Source organism: Rutilus rutilus, assembly GCF_951802725.1.
Source record: "Rutilus rutilus genome assembly, chromosome: 15".
NCBI classification, from domain to species: Eukaryota; Metazoa; Chordata; class Actinopteri; order Cypriniformes; family Leuciscidae; genus Rutilus; species Rutilus rutilus.
In genome coordinates this window covers 7,463,666-7,482,371 of record NC_140220.1, presented here as the reverse complement: position 1 = coordinate 7,482,371, position 18,706 = coordinate 7,463,666, and the positions used below count along the sequence as shown (strand labels likewise).

Genomic DNA, 18,706 nt, shown 5'->3' with positions numbered 1-18,706 from the left:
AACATTATTTATGTTTATGATTATAGATTTTATAAATATTTTGAACTAGCTTTTATTTTTATATTTTCAGTTTCATTTAAATTTTTGGGGTTTTATGTTTTTTATATTATTATTAAATATTACTATTTGTGGGTTATTTTGCTTTCCTTTTCAGTTTTAGTTTGTTCAATTTACATTTTTTCAGTCAGCAATTTTAGTGGTTAAACTGAATTTAGCTTAAACTTATTTCAGTTAATTGCCATTGCAACATTTCTAATATTTGTTTTTCATCTAATATTGAGTAGATATACGGTTTAGAATTTATTTCAGCTTTATTTCAATTTATATATATATATATATATATATATATATATTATTTATTTTATTTTTTATTAGTTTTCATTTTAACTTTTGGGTTAATCTGAGTTATTTTATTGTTTTTTTTATATATATATTATTATTTTTAAATATTACTCTCTTTTGTTCTATTTTATTATTTTCCGGTTAGCAATTTTCGTGCTTTAGCTTTTAGTTTACAATGCAACATTTCTATTGCTTGTTTGTAAGTTTTTCCTCTAATATTTAACTGTATTTCAATTATTAAAATTGACACATTTAGTTGACGACAAACAAGATTAGGTTGCTTTAGGGTGGAAAAAAAAGTGCCACTTTTCTCATTGGAAATGGGCTAAAATAAAATGGAGGTTTACTTAACACTTACTCAGCCGTTTTCATACAACACTTGCTGAACAGAAATTATACAGTAACAAATTGCATAACGGGCTTCAGATGTCATGGGGTTAAACTGTAACTTTGTGGCCCCCCTCTCATCTCAGCATGTAATTGGTCAATCACAGCACGAATATATCAAGTTTCAACCTCCTCTGGACTTTTGGTCAACCAGCTGTGGGTAAATACTCTGTGCCTCCTCTTAGCAGACCCCTTTCTAAAGCTGTGGACGCCTCCACCACTAGACATACATTGACCATGGCCACTTTCGATGACATCTTAGAGGAGGCCGGCGCATTTGGTCGGTACCAAATGCGAATTTTTCTCACTTTCAGTTTGGTCTCCATACCGTTTTCTTTCGTCTATGTGGGGATTGTGTTCCAGGGCTTCACCCCGGAGCATTGGTGCCGTGACCCGGGCGTCAGTGAGATCCGGGAGAGATGCGGCTGGAGCCTTCAAGACGCACGCAGGGCCACTGTACCCCAGATGAACGGCTCTGCAGGGGTGACGTACAGTCAGTGTAAGAGGTTCGACATGGACTGGAACGCCACCGGTCTCGACTGCGACAATCCAGAAAGTGACTTTGTCCAGGCCCAGCTCTCTGCTACGACGGACTGTTCAGACGGCTGGGAGTACGACTATAATGGAAGACAGTCGTTTGTCACTGAGGTGATCACAAAACAAGACTTTCTTTTGGTGGTAATTTTATGCATGAATGGAACAAAATGTCTTATGAGACCTGTGTGTTGCAGTTTGATCTAGTGTGTGCAGACGCCTGGTATGCTGACATGTTCCAAGCCACGCTCGGTATTGGTTTCTTAGTGGGCAGCATTGCAATTGGATACATGGCAGACAAGTATGACAGACACTTTTTATCTTTTATCTTTTTTTTTACCATAACATGGGGCTTTTTTTTTCTACAATTAAATATCTAAAGTTAACTCTCCTTAAACTAGATACATTTTCCTTGATAAGCAACATAATTAAGCTGCATAGGATGACTTGTTTCACAGCTTTTATCTTGAAAATAGCCTAGGTGTGTTTTGTCTTTCTGCACTGGCAGATTCTTTCATTTGTTGTTTATATTTAAAAAATGTGGGGGGATCTGTCAGTGGAAAATGCTCTAGTTTTAAGACTCAACATTCTCTGAAAACAAGTCTTAAAGGTATATTTCACTGCTGGAAAATTTGAATATGTATTTAAATTGGGTCATTTATGAAGCAGAAATGTGAAATTATTTTAGAAGTTGGTGCCTTCTAGACTGAGAAAAGCCAGAAAATGTATTTTTTGCTCATGTGGGTGAAAGAACAACTCCCAGAATGCACTTGCTTCGCTGCCCTACGAGGCCACTCCCAAGCCACGCCTATCGGTTACAGAGGGCAGTATCGGAAGAAATGATACAACTAGGCTACTAGCAGGGGGGCAGGGTTTCATAAAACATTGAAGCTTCCCCGGGCGCCGCCATTGATGATTCAATGGAAGGGAATTATTCAGATTTCTCTTGGCACAGCTACTAGAAGACAGACAGTTTGCTCGCGTCACATCTACGTCGTCAAGCTCAGTTTGAGTCTGCGCAGTACGCTCGACCATCAGGAAGTGAGAGCTTCTAATTGACTTCACTTTTCTCCGTTGAAACCTATGGGGTCGCTGTGTCCAGTTTATATACTGTCTATGGCTACTAGTTGACTCGAAACTGAAAAGACGCCGTTTTATCGTGAGATCCCACCCCCTATGGGCGGGTTGAAAATATGCGGAACTAACTCCTAATACTGGCTGTAGTCCCTAGCTTAGGGTCAGGGGTCTCCAACACGTCGCTCGCGAGCTACCAGTAGCTCGTGGCCTGATTGGAGGTAGCTCGCCAAGGGGCCGTTCACATATCGCGTCTTTTGCGCGCTCGAGTGCGTTATTTCAAATGTAGGCGCGCTCATAATTGAAGCGACGCACTCATTTTTTCCAGGCGCAGTGAGCCAAGATGAAGTGATCTCTTCACTGCAAGCGCACCGCAGGTCATGTGACAAGAACCAACCAATCAGCTACAACAAGCGTTTTTCGGTGGTGGAAATCCATTAGCTACTAAAACTTCTTCTGTCATTGTGGAGAGCGCAGTGCATGGTTGCATAGCAACGACAGACACCACGGGAAAATCGGACCGAATTTTACGATTAATAATAAAAGATAAACTAATGTGCAATGTAAATGTCAGTAATTGATCTTTTTTTGACTCATTCTTTTTATAAAAATGATTTATAGGCTGAATAATATGTGAGGTTTATCTTTTCATAAAACCTTTTTTGTCAAAACTTTATTTAAACTTGTACATTTTAGTAGATAACATGTTGCAAGACACTCCTTTAAAATCTGGCCATCATTTTTAATGTTATTATTTTAATGTTTATGTAAACAGAAAGTGCATATTGAAGCTAATTATATTTGTTATTTGCTGGTTTTCTACATAAAACTTGGTGAATTGATTTCATTGTGTAGTATTAATACTTTTTAAACCGGATTCTGTGATAACCGTGCTCATTTTGGTCACTATAATCATGCAATGAAATTTTCATGCCATTTCATCTCTAGTTATGATCAACTATGATCAACTATAATGGCTATAATTATGTGTTTTTACAGTATACTATGCAAAGTACAATTTTATATAAAACATTTTTTTTCTCTCTGATCTCTGATTCTGTTCTTTTCTCTGACATTTAAGACAAAGATTATTTTAGGTCTAAAACAGTTTGGATAGTTGTTAATATGAGAGTTATGAGACATTATTTTAGAGATTTAGGTATTGTATTACATGAGTAGCTCTCGGCCACTTTCATTTTTAAAAAGTAGCTCTCAAATGAAAAAAGGTTGGAGACCCCTGCTCTAGCCTCTGGCAAAAAAAAAGCCTCTGATGACCCAAAATGACGATTTTTGCGTCATCAGAGGTTTATTTTTCCAGACACAAAATACAGAAATCTCTAGTCTAAGGGGGACACGAGGGAGGGAAGCACGGTCATTCGAAAATACAAATGTCGAGAGCGCATTATTGTAGCGCGAAAGTACATTAATATAATGTGCGAGCGCGAATCTCTCTGCTCGCGCGCGGGAACTGGGCGCGCGCTCTCAGTTACACGCTGCTCTTGTAAGAATTTTCTCTGGGCTCGCTTAGAGAATATGCCTGCACTTTAAACGTGTTCAGTGCAATCGCGAATCTCTCCTCTTCGCTTAAAGTAATATAAAATATCACTGATCTATATAATGATATCTATATCTATATATCATTCTGATCAGTGGAAAGTATGGAAAAACGCGTTCTGTGTGAGGCATACACCAATGACGCAAAGATGTAGTTCTAAAAATCATTCTAAAAGAATAGCAGAATCTGCACCACAACTATAACCGATATAGTTGGAATCATTCTCAGAAAGAATTTTTTTTCCAGCTGATGAAGATAAAACATTGACAGCCAATCAGAATCCATTCTGAGCATGAGCATTGTGAATGGGCCTTTAATGCTGTTGATTCTCAAGTAAATTTATCATGTTTCTAGCCGGGGGATTTTTAAAAATGTTTTAGAGGAAAAGAAGACATCTTTAAAAATATATATATTATTCAATGCAAGCATACATGTTTGGATCAGTAAATTAATACTTTTATTCTGCAAGATGGATTATATTGATTAAAAGTGACATTAAAGACATTGATAATGTCACAACAAATATTTGAAATAAATGCTGTTCTTTTGAACTTTCTATTCATTAAAGAATCCTGCAAAAAACAAATATGTCACAGTCCCACAAAAATATTATAATAAAATAATGATAATATCAAGCAGCGCAGCGTTGATAATAATAAGAAATGTTTTTTGAGGGGTTGGCTAATATGGTGATTTAGCAAATATTCAGCATATTAGAATGATTTCTGAAGGATCATGTGACACTGAAGACTGGAGTAACTATGCTGAAAATGTAGTGTTGCCATCACAGGAATAAATACATATAAAAAATTATTTTGAAAGAATTGTAATAATATTTCACAATAAAAAATTTTTTTACAAATAAATGCAGCCTTGGTGAGCTTTGTCTTACTTGTCTTACCAGCCCCAAACGTTTGAACGGTAGAGTAAATGTTATCAAGCAGTAGGCTAGCCTATACAAAATAAAAACCACCAAATTATTATTATTTTGCCATGTCAACATGAATGTTTCGGTAACCATCTGTCCGTTTTCTTTCAGATATGGCAGAATGAAGAGTTTCCTGATGACCAACTTCTTCATCGCAGTAACAGGGATTCTGGTGGCCACGTCTCCGAATTACATCGCCCTGCTGGTGTTCCGAGTTCTCTTTGGCTTCGGAGTGAAGGGCGGCTGGATGGTTGGATACGTGCTAAGTAGCCTAACTAAACATTTTTCACTTATTTAATCACACTTAAATGAAATGTTTACCGCATTATTTGGATTCTTGATATCCTCATATTTCCTGGCTGCAGTCACGGAGCTGGTTGGGGTGGACTACAGGAGAACGGTGGGAGTAACCTATCAGATGTTCTTCAGCATGGGCATTCTCATCCTTCCTCTCTTAGCCTACCTCATACCAAACTGGCGCTGGCTTCAAGTGGTCTTCACCGTACCTTACATCTTCTTCCTGACTTACTATTGGTAAGGGCCTGTGCATTATCTGCAATACAGGTGGAGTCTTCGGAAGGCTGCACTTAATTGATTGAGTTTTCCAGATTTATTAACTTTATTTATTAAATATTGTGTCCTTTTATAATCTTCACCAACCCACCTTTATAAAACTTGAAAGAATATAGATATAAATTAAATATAAACTATGATACAAGCACTGTTACTTTTATAGCACATATATATAGCACACGTATATCTTCAAGATACACTACCATTCAAAAGTTTGGGTAACATTAAAAAAGACTAAAACATAAAAAAAATTGGGCAAGAATTGAAAAATTTTATTCAGCAAGGACTCATTAAATTGATCAAAAGCGACAGTAAAGACATTTATTATGTGATTTATGTTTTAAATAAAAAATATTAAGCAGCACAACATTAAAAATAAGAATAAATGTTTCTTGAGCTGCATATTAGAATGATATCTGAAGGTGATACTGAAGAGTAATGATGCTGAAAACATCATAGAAATTAATTACATTTTAAAATAAATCCAAATGGAAAACAGTCATTTTAAATTGTAATAATATTTCAAAACATTACTGTTTTTACTGTATAAGAAACTTCTTTCTAAAACATTTTTAAAAAATCGTACCAACCCAAACTTTTAAACAGTAGTGTATCTATTTGATGTGCATTTTCATCTGAAAATGTATTTTTTGACCATTTGGTTCAAATGCAAATTTCCAAACGATGTGCTCTTTAACAGATGAACATTATACTGTAACATTTTAACATTATTATTATTATTATTATTATTATTCTCTCCAAACTGTAATGACATGGCTGGCTTCTGGATGAACATAAAGAACAATCTTAAGCAGGGTTTTCATTTAGGATACTGTATACGTGTAGTTAAGTATTTTTGTGTTACACTATGTTAGATAGGTGTAGCCATGTTGCATTATTTAAATATACTTTTTCAGGTTTATCCCCGAATCACCAAGATGGCTCCTCAGCCAAAACAAGAGAACCGAAGCACTGGAGATCACAAAAATGATAGCCAAGGAGAACAAGAAAACGCTGTCCAAGAATATTGAGGTACAACACATGCACATAGATGAGGAGCATAAATCTAAAACCAAATGCCTGAATGTCTCTTAAATGCCCAAATTCATCCATCAGACACTGTCAGGTGAAAACACAGAGTCTGTCTCAACTGCTTCTTTCATGGATCTGTTCAAGACTTCCAAATTGAGAAGATACACGTTCATCCTTAGTTTCAACTGGTACGTCAGATCCTAAACACCACATTAAGTGCACTGGGGCGAACATTTATCTGTAACCTCATGTTGTAGGTTCACCAGTGCTGTGGTTTACCAGGGTCTTATTATGAGACTGGGAATCCTCGGAGGAAACGTGTATGTGGACTTCCTCATATCGGGAATCGTGGAATTGCCAGCAGCTTTCCTCATCCTTCTCACTATTGAGCGGATCGGACGGCGGCTTCCTTTTGCAGCTGCGAATATCGTGGCAGGAGCGGCTTGCTTAATCACAGCATTCATCCCGGACAGTGAGATACCATTTGTGGTTGTAATTAAAGCGATATATGTATGCTTACTTAAAATGTTGTTTCTTCTACAGGTATGTTCTGGTTAAAAAGCGCTGTTGCTTGTGTTGGAAGGCTGGGCATCACTATGGCTTTTGAAATGGTAGTGTTTGTGAATACCGAACTGTATCCCACTGTTATCAGGTGAGTTATATTGCAGAGGGACCACATTATGCATTGCATGTAGTATATAGCATGTGAATAATCAGTATATAATTTCTAGAATTTTGTTTGTGGTCAGGTTGGTCAATAATGCTACTGTATATGACGTTGTTTGATGCAGAAATCTGGGTGTATCGGTCTGTTCCACACTGTGTGACATTGGAGGGATTATAGCGCCCTTCCTGCTCTACAGGCTCTCTGTCATCTGGCTAGAACTACCTCTTATCATTTTCGGTACAAAAACAGATGTTATGTTTATTTCACATACAATCAGACGGAGTTGTTTGTGTTGTTAGGTAGAGCACTGAATGTAAGTAATTACAAGATGCAGGAAAATTACATCCCGACTGCTGAATGACTGCTGAACACACCGTCCCAAACACTTCACTAGAAACTATTGAGGTGAGACGTTGAAGGGATAGTTCACCCAAAAATGAAAATTTTGTCATCATTTACTCCCACTCAAGTTGTTTTAAACATGAATGAGTTTCTTTGTTCTGCTGAACACAAAAGAAGATATTTTGAAGAATGTTGGTAACCAAAGGGTTGCAGGTCCACATTGATTTCCATAGTGTGAAAAAAAAAAGAAAGTTGGACCAGAAACTGTTGGGTCACCAACATTCTTCAAAATGTGGTCTTTTGTGTTCAACAGGATTAGAACAACTTGAGAAGGACAACTTAAAAAAATTTGGTTTAACTATCCCTTCAAAGGCAGCAGTCAATGTCAGGCTTTTAACAGACCAAAAAAAATAATATATATATATATATTGGGCGCTAACAAAACATACGATTACAAATCTATATGTGTGTGTGTGTATGTGTATATGTATATATGTATATATATATGTGTGTGTGTATGTATGTGTGTGTGTGTGTGTGTGTGTGTGTGTGTGTATATATATACAGTGCTATGCATAAGTGAATACACCCATGCTAAAGTTGACTAAAAAGAGGAATAAAAAAATCATATTTTGGAAATTGAACTTAATGCCTTAATTTAAAAAATTAGGAAAAATCCAACCTTTAAGGACACCAATTTTCTTTGTGAATGAATAATGTATCGTAAATAAATAAATGTTCTTCCTTAAAATACATGGTGCATAAGTGTGTACACCCCTATGTTAAATTCCCATAGAGGCAGGCAGATTTTTATTTTTAAGTATTTAAAAAAAAAAATGTTTAGGATACTATGCATCCTGATAAAGTTCCCTTGGCCTTTGGAATTAAAATAGCCCCACATCATCACATAGCCTTCACCATACTTAGAGATTGGCATGGGGTACTTTCCATAAGATCATCTCTCAATGCAAATCAAACTAGCTATTAGGCTAACTGAAATAAAACCATGCCAATCTCTAGGTATGGTGAAGGCTGTGATGATGTGGGGCTATTTTAATTCCAAAGGCCAAGGGAACTTTATCAGGATGCATAGTATCCTAAAAAAAAAATTACAAAAATACTTAAAAAAAAAAATCTGCCTGCCTCTATGGGAATTTAACATAGGGGTGTACACACTTATGCACCATGTATTTTAAGGAAGAACATTTATTTATTTACGATACATTATTCATTCACAAAGAAAATGGGTGTCCTTAAAGGTTGGATTTTTCCTAATTTTTTAAATTAAGGCATTAAGTTCAATTTCCAAAATATGATTTTTTATTCCTCTTTTTAGTCAACTTTAGCATGGGTGTATTCACTTATGCATAGCACTGTATATATAAATTATATTTTAATGTATAAATATACACCTTATTTATTTATTATTTTTGCCCACTGCACGGTGTAGTTCTACAACCAGGGGCTAGTAGGTTCATGTTAACCAGACAAACTTTGACCCTCTTGGACCAACATTTCCTCATTGGATGTTCCAGTCAAATGTTTTGTTTATTACAAAGCAAATAAGGTATTATCGCAGAACCCAGGTCCGCTTGGAATGCTACACAGAAACTCTATTAAAAGGGTTTTCCATTGGTCATATCTTAGCATGACTTTCACTGGTGCCCCCTCAAAATAAATGCATGACACCCCTGGCCATAGTAAAGTGATGTTGAGCATGTTCTAGCTCCAGTGTCAGGTTGGTGAAGTCAATGTTCACTCTCACAGGTGCTCTTGCGTTTGTGGCTGGTGGACTGGTTCTTCTGTTACCTGAAACCAAAGGTGTGCCTCTTCCAGAAACCATTGATGACATTGAATGTCCAAAGAGGTGAGGTTTTACTCCCTGCACATGTTCACCATGGTAACATTTGTCACCTTGAACCTTTCTTCACAAATGTGAACTGTACATGCAGAAACAAAGAAAACCATCTGAAAGGTCAACAGCTAGAGAATTTGCTGCCCTCTGATCTGACATCGAACAAAGAAGTTACAGCAGTCTGAAAACTGCAACCTCCTTAACTTGACTATTATGTGATGCTGCTTATCCCTTGTCATTTGTGGATTTAATCTAAATTATACAAACTGAAAACCATTTCTCATTAATCAACAAGTTTTGTCATTCCAAAAGTCAATGAACTATTAAAATATGAATTTGATTTAGTAATCAAGCTGAGAAAGTTAGAAAAAATGTAGCAATCTAATCAAAGGACCAATGATTTTACGCAGCTATGTAATTATTTAATTATTGTTCCCAAGCTAATGATTTGTCATTGACTGTAGTTAATGTATATATATATGTATATACATATATATATATATATACATTAACTATGATATATATATATTTAGTTATTGTTTTAATTTTACATTTCTTTAAATGCATGTTTTTGACAAAGATGTTTATTTAAAAAAAATGTAAAATAACTCCCAATAAAAATATCTGTATATATATTTTTTTTCTCTAAATGTTGGCTTAAATTATTCATGATAATAGTAAATTGTACTTATTTTTTCTGTCACTTACTAGGGTTTTGACATTTTAGAGCACTGTTACTGTAACAGCAAAATTGTTTGTATTGTGGAGCACAAATAAAGAGACTTTCTTCAAAGATGTTTACTATCGCTTTAATGTAGGAAATAATTATTTAAAAAAAAAATCTGATTACATTTTTGGTTCTTTGAAGAGTTCTGTAATAAAACATGTTCACTGGGGACTGCCTCAAATTGGAACACATCCGGCTTGTGCATATAACCATACAGACTGAAAGTGGGCTTGACAGTTTGTAAAACTGAACATCTTAACAGGGTCTGTAACTTTAAAACGGCTTATGCATCAATAAAATGTAATTTCATTATTTTACCATCAGTTAACTTAAATTCCGCTGCACATCATTCGACTAATTCTCAGTTTTCTTTCATACTGCGTTCTATCCAGTCGACAAACTTGGAGACGCGGGTATACACTCCAGGTTTCATGGCAATAGCACAGCCAAGACCCCATGACGTCACTCCCTGAAGGACGAAGGTGTTCTGTGCGTAGCAGACAAGAGGCCCACCGCTGTCACCCTGTATAAGTGTGAGGAACACGTCACAATTTAATCTGTTATTCACTTAAAATCTTTCCCTTTGTTGTAGGTCTCAAATTTCATTTGTGAAAGAAAGTTATAAATGATTGGAAGAACATGAGGGTGAGATAATGATTATAGTAAAATATTGAATTTTGGGGTGAAATATTCCTTTAAATGCACAATTCACATTTATTTGTATAGCGCTTTTCACCATACATATCTTTTCAAAGCAGCTTCACAGAAAATGCATGTTTCTACTTTACAATTAAGAGTAATCTGTTATCAGGTGACTGTGTCAAAGTAATGTCCATATTGCAGAAATTACAGTTCTAAGACAATAAATGTCATGCAGTTAGCTAACATCATTTTTTAATTTAAGCAAAAACAAGGCGCAAGGTAAAATAATGATTACATGTTATGATCAAAATGATAACATGCATGGAAAATCAGTGGTTCTGTACCAAACCTCAAGCGTAGTGCTCCCCACATGAAGTACTTAAACCCTAATATTGCAATAGTGGGATGTCATATGTTGCTACTAAGCTAATGATTCTTAGCATATGCAAGTATTTAGTCATTTTCTTAATTTCGATGTTGAATAAATGTATTTTTAAGGTTGCTTTATCAGTGACAAATATTTGCAATGCTTCCTTCAAGGCATTTGTACATGGCTACGTCTGTTTGTATTCATAAGGTGCGTCCCAATTTGTGTACTTGTGCACTATTCTATGACGTTTTTAAGTATAAACAGTGCAAGTAGTGTGTTCACACTGAAAATTCCACAAAGAAAAAGTGCACTTTAAATACCTGGATGATGCACTAAATGAATGGAAAGAAAGTGTGGAATGTTATTGGACACTTAATGCACTCAACTGTCGCAACTTTAATAACATAGTGGAGTGGGAGGGGCATCAGACTCCGATGTCGAATGACAAAATAACCTTATAAAATTCCTATACTAGTACATAGTGCAAAAGTACATAGTGTATACTGTAAGTGCATAGTGTATATTTCGTCATTTGGGACACAACTACACTGTAAAAAAAAGTTGCTGCCTTAAATTTTTAAGTACAATCAACTTGGATGTTTAAGTCATTTCAACTTAAATTACATTACACTGACAAAAAAGTTGAAAAATTGCTAAACTTGAGTTAAAGCAATGTAAAAACGTGCTGTCCTAACTTATTGATCATATAATTTTTTTCAGTGTATAATTATTGCTAAAAGTGGTGCCAAGGTAGGCAACTTACTATGGTTTAAATCAGAGAGGTGATTGAACCTAAATAGTGCAAGCTCCCTTACCTGACAACTGTCAGTTCCACCTTCTATGTTTCCTGCACACATCTCATGCTCCTTCACGCGGCCATTCAAAAAAGATGGACGGTTGCAGACTTTGTTCTCAATTACAGGGAAACCGGTTTCTTTCAGGAAACCTTCTCCACCGGTTCCTAGGAAACAGAAGGTCTTGAAGCTATGACCACTGTGAAATCTTTAATCAATAATCAATCATCTTTGTTGAGTAAAACAGTAAAGAGATTTGATAAAGAATCCATTTCGCTACCTACTTGTTAAAGTTACCTACCCTCTGTCTCCCCCCAGCCTGTTACATAGCATTCAGTATTGCTCGGTACAATGTAGTCCTTTTCTGGTAGGCACGCAGGCAATACCTTATCGTTTATTAATGCAGGCCTAAAATCAGACAAAATTAGTTTTCCTTCGTAATGTCATTTATAAATAAAATGAGGTTACAGTTTCAAAAGCCAGAACTGCATTTAACGCAACAAAGACATTAAATAATGCTTAAACGACAAGCATTGTGCCACTAGTGTAACCAAATCGAATTGCAAAGATAGTGACTGTTTTCAATAAGGATTCCTCAACACTCTCCATCTGCCATTACTCCAATGGACAGACAATCCCATCTAAAACTCATGAATCAACTGTTAAATCACTTAATCATTCTTTTATCTGTATATTAAACTGGGAAATACGACAAAGTATAAACAAATGAAACATTAAACACTTCACCAGATTCAGAGTGTTGTTTCAGTTGCAATGGCAACAGTTGCACACAGAATACTCTAACCTGTCCAACTTGAGAAGAGCGATGTCAGTTCCAGCTGGCCCCTTAATAATCTTCGAAACTTCTCGCTCCTGTTTGGATGGTTCAGTTGCACGTTCTGTGTGGACTCCAAGGAAGATCTTGTAGGCAGATGGACTCTCAGACCTGCATAGTGGAATGTACACATTTAACCATTTGCTGTATAAAGACCCCATTGAAGAGTTGTGTGTTTTTTTTTTTCCTTGTCTCTTTAGGCTTTGAGGTCATCTGTATATGCTAGTGGAGTACTTGGTCGTCAACTCCATTTCAGGGAGTCCACAGACAATTAAAATGTTAAGTGTTGTGAATAGCACTAGCACAGTGGTTCCACTTCTAAACATTGGCAACATTTTCAACCCTTTATTTGCATTTTTGTCGTCTCAAACAGTTAAAAAAAAAAAAAAAAGTAACTTACCTCTCTAGGCAGTGAGCTGCAGTTAGAACCCACTGTGCATCAATTAGCGTTCCACCACAAAAGTGAATTTTGCTTCTGGCATGACAGAAAATGACAGTTAAGAACCACTATTCATCTGAGCCTGGAAATGAGTAAACAGGCAGAGGAGGGTTACTTGGTGGTATACCTGGTCCGAAGACTGATCTGCCAAGGCCAGGAGTGGGGTTTGGAAATACATCCCCCAACGATCCGCCCAAAGCACCGTTTGGGTTTCGTTGCTGGTTGTCCGCATTTCAGGCTATCTGATTAGAAAGGAATATGCATGTCATGTATCTTACATAGCAAGGATATTTGATCGCCTGGAAAAACAACAATTAGCATTTGGTAATTTCCTTGCCATTGGAGTCAAGCATTTCCAAGAGGAATATTAAGAACAGTTACCACAGTCTGGGATCTGACAGTAATCCCACTTCTTATTTCGATCCGTTGTATAGCACCAAGGTCCGTTCACGTCACTGTCTGGGTTTCTGCATTGCTAATTGTGTAATCAAGTAAAAAATGTGTTAAAATGTCCGGAATTGCCTTGAAAAAATACTTGAAATTCTACATAGACCTACATTTGACTCTAGACCCTTGTCTGGATGCGTTTCAGGGGTAAAACTGGCATGCTGATGGGGAGTCATAGAACTCCATGCTTGACAGGTCACTCCCATAATAGTAGTGGATGTGGGACCCCGGTAACTTGCTCCGTTACCAACCTTACAATCTTGTAAAAAGAAATAAAGCACATTTTAACTCACTTCCTCCCTTAGTCAATACTATTCCCCAGACATTTGATACAATCTGTTAGCTTGTAGGTGGATTAACCTATTTCCTGAGAAGTAGGTGGAAAAATAGATGGAGAAGTTGCAGCCTCTGATGGATTGGTAGTAGGCTCCCGTGAGCTGGGCTTTTCTTCACACCGCTCGATGTTGCAATACTCCCACCGAACTGTGGGATCTGTGGTGTAGCACCAGGGGGCTCGGTCACCATCTGGATTCCTGCACAGGTTCCTCCTCAGATCTCTGCATGATGGGTGAAATCATGGCAGGAGCCAGAGGGGAAATCAGTGGAGTCAAAAGTTGCAACAGTTCAAGATATAGTTCAGTGTAGTGTCTTACGCTTTAGGGAATTTCTGAGGTGTTTTGGAATGTTTATGAGGTTCCATGGATGTCCAGAACTGGCATTTCTTTCCACTGATGGTCTCTGACATGGCACCACGGTAGGAGGTTCCATCACCTTCATAACATCCTTCACCCTGAGGGATCACCGGCTCCTCTGGGAATAAAATATTTACGTTATACATGGGCATATGAAGTAACATACAAAGAAAGGACACCATAATCTACATTTAATGTTATATGGTTTGTAATAGCTCCTTCAAAACCGACCAGGTCTAGGTTGATCTCCACAACTAGGCACACTGCAGTACTCCCAGCGGGTCTCTGGATCTGTGGTGTAACACCATGGACTTCTTTCATTATCAGGGTTTCTGCAGTAGCTCCCATCAAGGCCTCTGGGATGGAAACAAACTTTAGTTGCATTCCCTGTGCAGTCACTATTCTGTATGTGTTTGGCATTCTGGGGCAAGTAAAATTTCATAGCTTTGCCCTACAGAATAATTAAGACTTTGAAGAAGTCCGTCTACTTCGTTCTTCTAGTTCAACTGTGTCAAATCCTGCTCCTGGAGGGCCCTGTGCTACAGAGTTTAACTCCAACACTTTTGCCTGGAAGTTTCAAGTAATCCTGAAGACCTTTATTAGCTGGTTCATGTTTGCTAAATGGGGTTGGAGCTCCGGAGAGGGCCTTGTCCTGCAGAGTTTGAGCCCTGATCAAACACTTGCCTGTAATTTTCAAGTAATCTTGAACACCTTGATTAGCTGCTCAGCACAAAGGTGGTCCTCCAGGTGTAGGATTTGACACCCTTGGGAAATTAATCAAAACCTGAATGTCTCTCAAAACCAGTTCATCAAATCCATCATGTGGATGCTTACTTGCATGGGTAGTTCTCTGGAGTTCTGGAATGCTTTTGGGGACTTTGGGAAGCCCAGTCCTGGCAAGTTTTTCCTGAGACCGTCACCGCAATGGTGCCCCTGTAGGAGCTACCTTCTCCACTTGTACAATTAAGCTCTGGTACAATTGTGGGTGGTTCAGTTGCTACAAGAAAACGGTGACCAGTTAATGATTGACTAATCATTTGACACACAACTTTGTGTTACAGATTGACAAGAACATTGCTTACCACATCGTGGAATGGAGCAGGATTCCCAACGTTTGGATGGACTGGTGGTAAAGCACCAGGGCCTTGGCTCTCCATCGGGGTTCCTGCAATAGTTCTCTTCCAAGTACTTATCAGGAAGACTGCAAAAGACAGACCATAGTCAAAATATGCATAAAATAGACCATATCTCATTTGTGCTATAAATGATAATGTCTCACGCTGAAGGGATGTAACCGTGGTTGTGGGGTTTTTGAGAGTCCCAACGTTGGCAGGTAAATCCACTCACAGTAGTTTTGATCTTGCCTCTGTAGTTTTCTCCACTGCACTGTATACATTCCTCTGGAGATATTAAAGAGCAGATTCAAGGGACAAATTCCAAATTTTTGCACTTGTACATTGCTTCAAAAGGTTGCTCCAAATGAAAGTGAGCAACTGAATCCCTTCACGAAAGGCTTTTCCACAAGGCCGTTATTGAAACGTGCACGGATGTCTCAAGCAACTAATCTTCTCTTTTATGAATACATGATTCTGGGTGGCACATCTTCTTGATTTATTTTAACACCTAGGCTAATTATCATTGTTGTGATGTTCCCAGGGATTTAAATCCAGTTTTATCAAACGCTGCACAAAGAGACTGTATACAAGTTGAAATACTGTAAATATGGATTTAAGAATGTTCAGAATATAGATGGATAAAGGATAAAGTGGTAGTGACACAGCTAATGCCCTGCTCACTTCATAAGTGCACTTCATCATTAGGTTAACTTTTGCATTAGATTCAGTCTCTCTTACATCAGTATGTCAGCCCACAAGATTTAGCAGTTACTTTGCTAAATACCTGTGCAGTCTTGGATTTCGCAGTTCTCCCATCGTTTCTGTGGATCTGTAGTGTAGCACCAGGGACCCCCCTTGTCTCCATCCGGGTTTCGACAAAAGTTGGACTCCAAGTCAGCTTTTGGATGTGTCTTTGGCGTTATGCTGTAGAAAGTTACTATTGAGGTTAATTAGCTGACTTAACCACTAGTTTCTGTATTTCCTAAAGCTGTTTTCTCTTTTACAGCATAACGATTGAAAATTTCAAATTAAGAATTACTTTGGCACATGGGGGAAAGTTCCCTCCCATCGCTGACATGTTTTTCCTGATTTTGTCTTGGATTTTGTCCCTCTGTAGTCCGTGCCAATGCCATTCACGCATTCCAGTAAGTACTCTGTATGAAGGAATTCAGTGCATTCATTACAACATACTTAAAAACACATTAACTGTAGCTAGTACAATCTAGTACACTAATTTAATTTGATGTTGATACAGTACTGATGATGATGTATTAATTTCCTTATTGGTAGTTACTGTACATTATTTTGGCCCACAAGTGGAGTGGTTCTCACAAGGTATGTAGTTTGTGATACAAAAATGGGTCTCATGTCTTTTCTCACGACATAAGGGAAAGATGGTAAATGCTAATACTGAAATATGACAAAATAAGTGCTATTGTTAAGATGGCAAAAGAAACCGGCTTTTTAGATCAAAAGTATGGCAAAATCTGTTGATGTCAATGTACTGTATGGTGAAACAAGCTCTACAGTATTTTGGCCCATTGTTTGTTCCATGTGATAGCCAAGGGTTTGCCCAGAAAATTACAATTCTGCTGTTTATGCATTTAAACAATGGTCTATTTTTAAAATCTACCTATGTTGTGTCAATTATTTTCAAAATGTTTGATTTTAAGGACTTTTTTATGATACTACTATTCACTACATGATTTTAAATGTAAAATCTGGGTCTTAATGCAAAACCAGTTGAGAACCATTGACCTTAAGTATGCTTGTTAAGACAACATCCATCATGTATATTTCGAGCGAAACATTTCTCATTGTTTAACCTAGACAGTACTTGAAACATTTGCATTTGAAAGAGAAATCCCTCATTGGACGATAGATTTTCAGATAATCTTATTTACTTTGTTTACTGACATGGACCAAACTAAACTTTGATAAATCTAGATTAAATATTAACTCGGACTGACTTTTGAAGAAGAAAAAAACAACAAGAAAAAGCGTAACCATTTATTATTATAATTCATAATGGTAATGCATGCTGAAGATAATTCATAACATTGTCTATTAAACTTTCAAATCTGTAAAGTGATCAAATAGATTGGGCAATAAAAACTTACCCTTTTTCTCATAGAGAACAGCACTCATTCTTCGCAGTATCTGATCAGTTTTTGAGTTGGCAGGTAATGTTACACAATCCTGATCTTTTTCGATGTACAAAAAGGACCTGCAAAGCACATATGTACCCAGTATTTTAACATAATAGAGCAGAATAAATCATTTGTCATTGCTCGTTAACATCAGATCAGTCTGCACTAGTGCAACACAATGTATTTTGAGAGTTATAGTTATGGTCTGACTTGCACCTGCATGTAAAGGAAGTCTCTTTGTCGCACTTGGAGGCACATTCTTCCACTGTTTTCACAGTGTATAGAACTTTAGGCAACTTCACTATCCAGGCCCCATCCGTTTTAATATATGCTTCCAGAACATCTGTAAAATGTAAAAAAGGGTGGCAAAAAGAGAAAGTTACGCTTCTAATCATAAAGACATGATTACCGATGTTGATGAAGTAAGACGAATGGGTTCTGTGGACTGTGCTATCTAGATTCAGTGAAACCAACAAAGCAAAATTATCCTGAACAAGAGCCCACGTAAGCCCTTACCAACTGTACTACAGACTATTTCTAAAATATAAAGATCTGAAACTTGATCAACAGAACTATCAAAACATGAATTGAAAAAACACATTTTCAGATGATCAGATTTACTTGCCTGTGCTTTCGGTCTGGGCCCTTGGGAAATCTGAAGGTAACATGAGTTGTTAATGATATACAGATAAATGAATGCTATTAGTTATAGATTTTACTCAGTTCATTTTATTTTTGTTCATTTATAGATCGCCGAAATAGCTTAATAATTAAGGCGCTGTGAATAAATATCTGTTGGCTTACCTGTAAAAAGGAATAGACTAAGCAAAAGAACAGCTTTGTGAACCTTCATGTTGGAGCATTGACAGGCAGGGACTTTGAGAGGTTTTCAATCTTTTAAGCATATCAGTACAACAAACATCATAGGGCCGTCACTCATCAGTCAATCATTGTCCTAACAAGGACATGGACCAGGTCAAATAGTGTTTGTCGATCAGTGCGTTTGAACCCACCATTACTGTTTCTGATCACATGATTTATCAGAGCTGGACTTTTTTTATTTGATTAACATCATTGGTTTTATTTCATATTGATTTGGTACTAAAATTGCATTGAGAAAAACTATAAGAAATAAAGTTGAGAAGAAAGGATAGGCAGAGAAAGTCATTCATGATAAAGCAACCGATTAAAGAAACTACAAGATTG

General features: G+C 37.0%; 2 protein-coding genes across 2 annotated transcripts; one reads left to right on the top strand and one right to left on the bottom strand.

Annotated features, from left to right (window-relative positions):
* Positions 1 to 892: 892 nt before the first annotated feature.
* On the top strand, positions 893 to 9,604 carry slc22a2 (solute carrier family 22 member 2). The gene is made up of 11 exons (XM_084432443.1): positions 893 to 1,377; positions 1,461 to 1,564; positions 4,932 to 5,086; positions 5,186 to 5,354; positions 6,311 to 6,425; positions 6,510 to 6,613; positions 6,683 to 6,897; positions 6,969 to 7,077; positions 7,217 to 7,329; positions 9,202 to 9,301; positions 9,387 to 9,604. Exons 1-11 carry the CDS (start codon positions 967 to 969, stop codon positions 9,472 to 9,474), a joined length of 1,683 nt encoding a protein of 560 aa, XP_084288569.1. The 5' UTR covers positions 893 to 966; the 3' UTR covers positions 9,475 to 9,604.
* Positions 9,605 to 10,072: 468 nt separating this feature from the next.
* plg (plasminogen) lies at positions 10,073 to 18,440 on the bottom strand. The gene is made up of 20 exons (XM_084432442.1): positions 18,305 to 18,440; positions 18,126 to 18,155; positions 17,717 to 17,843; positions 17,471 to 17,577; positions 16,390 to 16,504; positions 16,135 to 16,274; positions 15,515 to 15,635; positions 15,318 to 15,436; positions 15,070 to 15,232; positions 14,467 to 14,591; positions 14,197 to 14,353; positions 13,904 to 14,100; positions 13,654 to 13,802; positions 13,478 to 13,571; positions 13,224 to 13,338; positions 13,058 to 13,132; positions 12,628 to 12,768; positions 12,124 to 12,230; positions 11,844 to 11,989; positions 10,073 to 10,539 (listed from the first exon to the last, which is right to left on the bottom strand). Exons 1-20 carry the CDS (start codon positions 18,351 to 18,353, stop codon positions 10,378 to 10,380), a joined length of 2,439 nt encoding a protein of 812 aa, XP_084288568.1. The 5' UTR covers positions 18,354 to 18,440; the 3' UTR covers positions 10,073 to 10,377.
* Positions 18,441 to 18,706: the final 266 nt, after the last annotated feature.

What these genes read in the sequence shown, in the direction of transcription:
- slc22a2 (XM_084432443.1), top strand. Translation starts at nt 967, where the DNA reads ATGGCCACTTTCGATGACATCTTAGAGGAGGCCGGCGCATTTGGTCGG. An exon ending in ATTGGATACATGGCAGACAA is followed by an intron (nt 1,565 to 4,931) that starts GTATGACAGACA and finishes GTTTTCTTTCAG; the next exon opens with ATATGGCAGAATGAAGAGTT. An exon ending in CTGTATCCCACTGTTATCAG is followed by an intron (nt 7,078 to 7,216) that starts GTGAGTTATATT and finishes TGTTTGATGCAG; the next exon opens with AAATCTGGGTGTATCGGTCT.
- plg (XM_084432442.1), bottom strand. Translation starts at nt 18,353, where the DNA reads ATGAAGGTTCACAAAGCTGTTCTTTTGCTTAGTCTATTCCTTTTTACA. An exon ending in TGTTCTCTATGAGAAAAAGG is followed by an intron (nt 16,505 to 17,470) that starts GTAAGTTTTTAT and finishes TCCTTCATACAG; the next exon opens with AGTACTTACTGGAATGCGTG. An exon ending in ACTTTCCCCCATGTGCCAAA is followed by an intron (nt 16,275 to 16,389) that starts GTAATTCTTAAT and finishes AACTTTCTACAG; the next exon opens with CATAACGCCAAAGACACATC.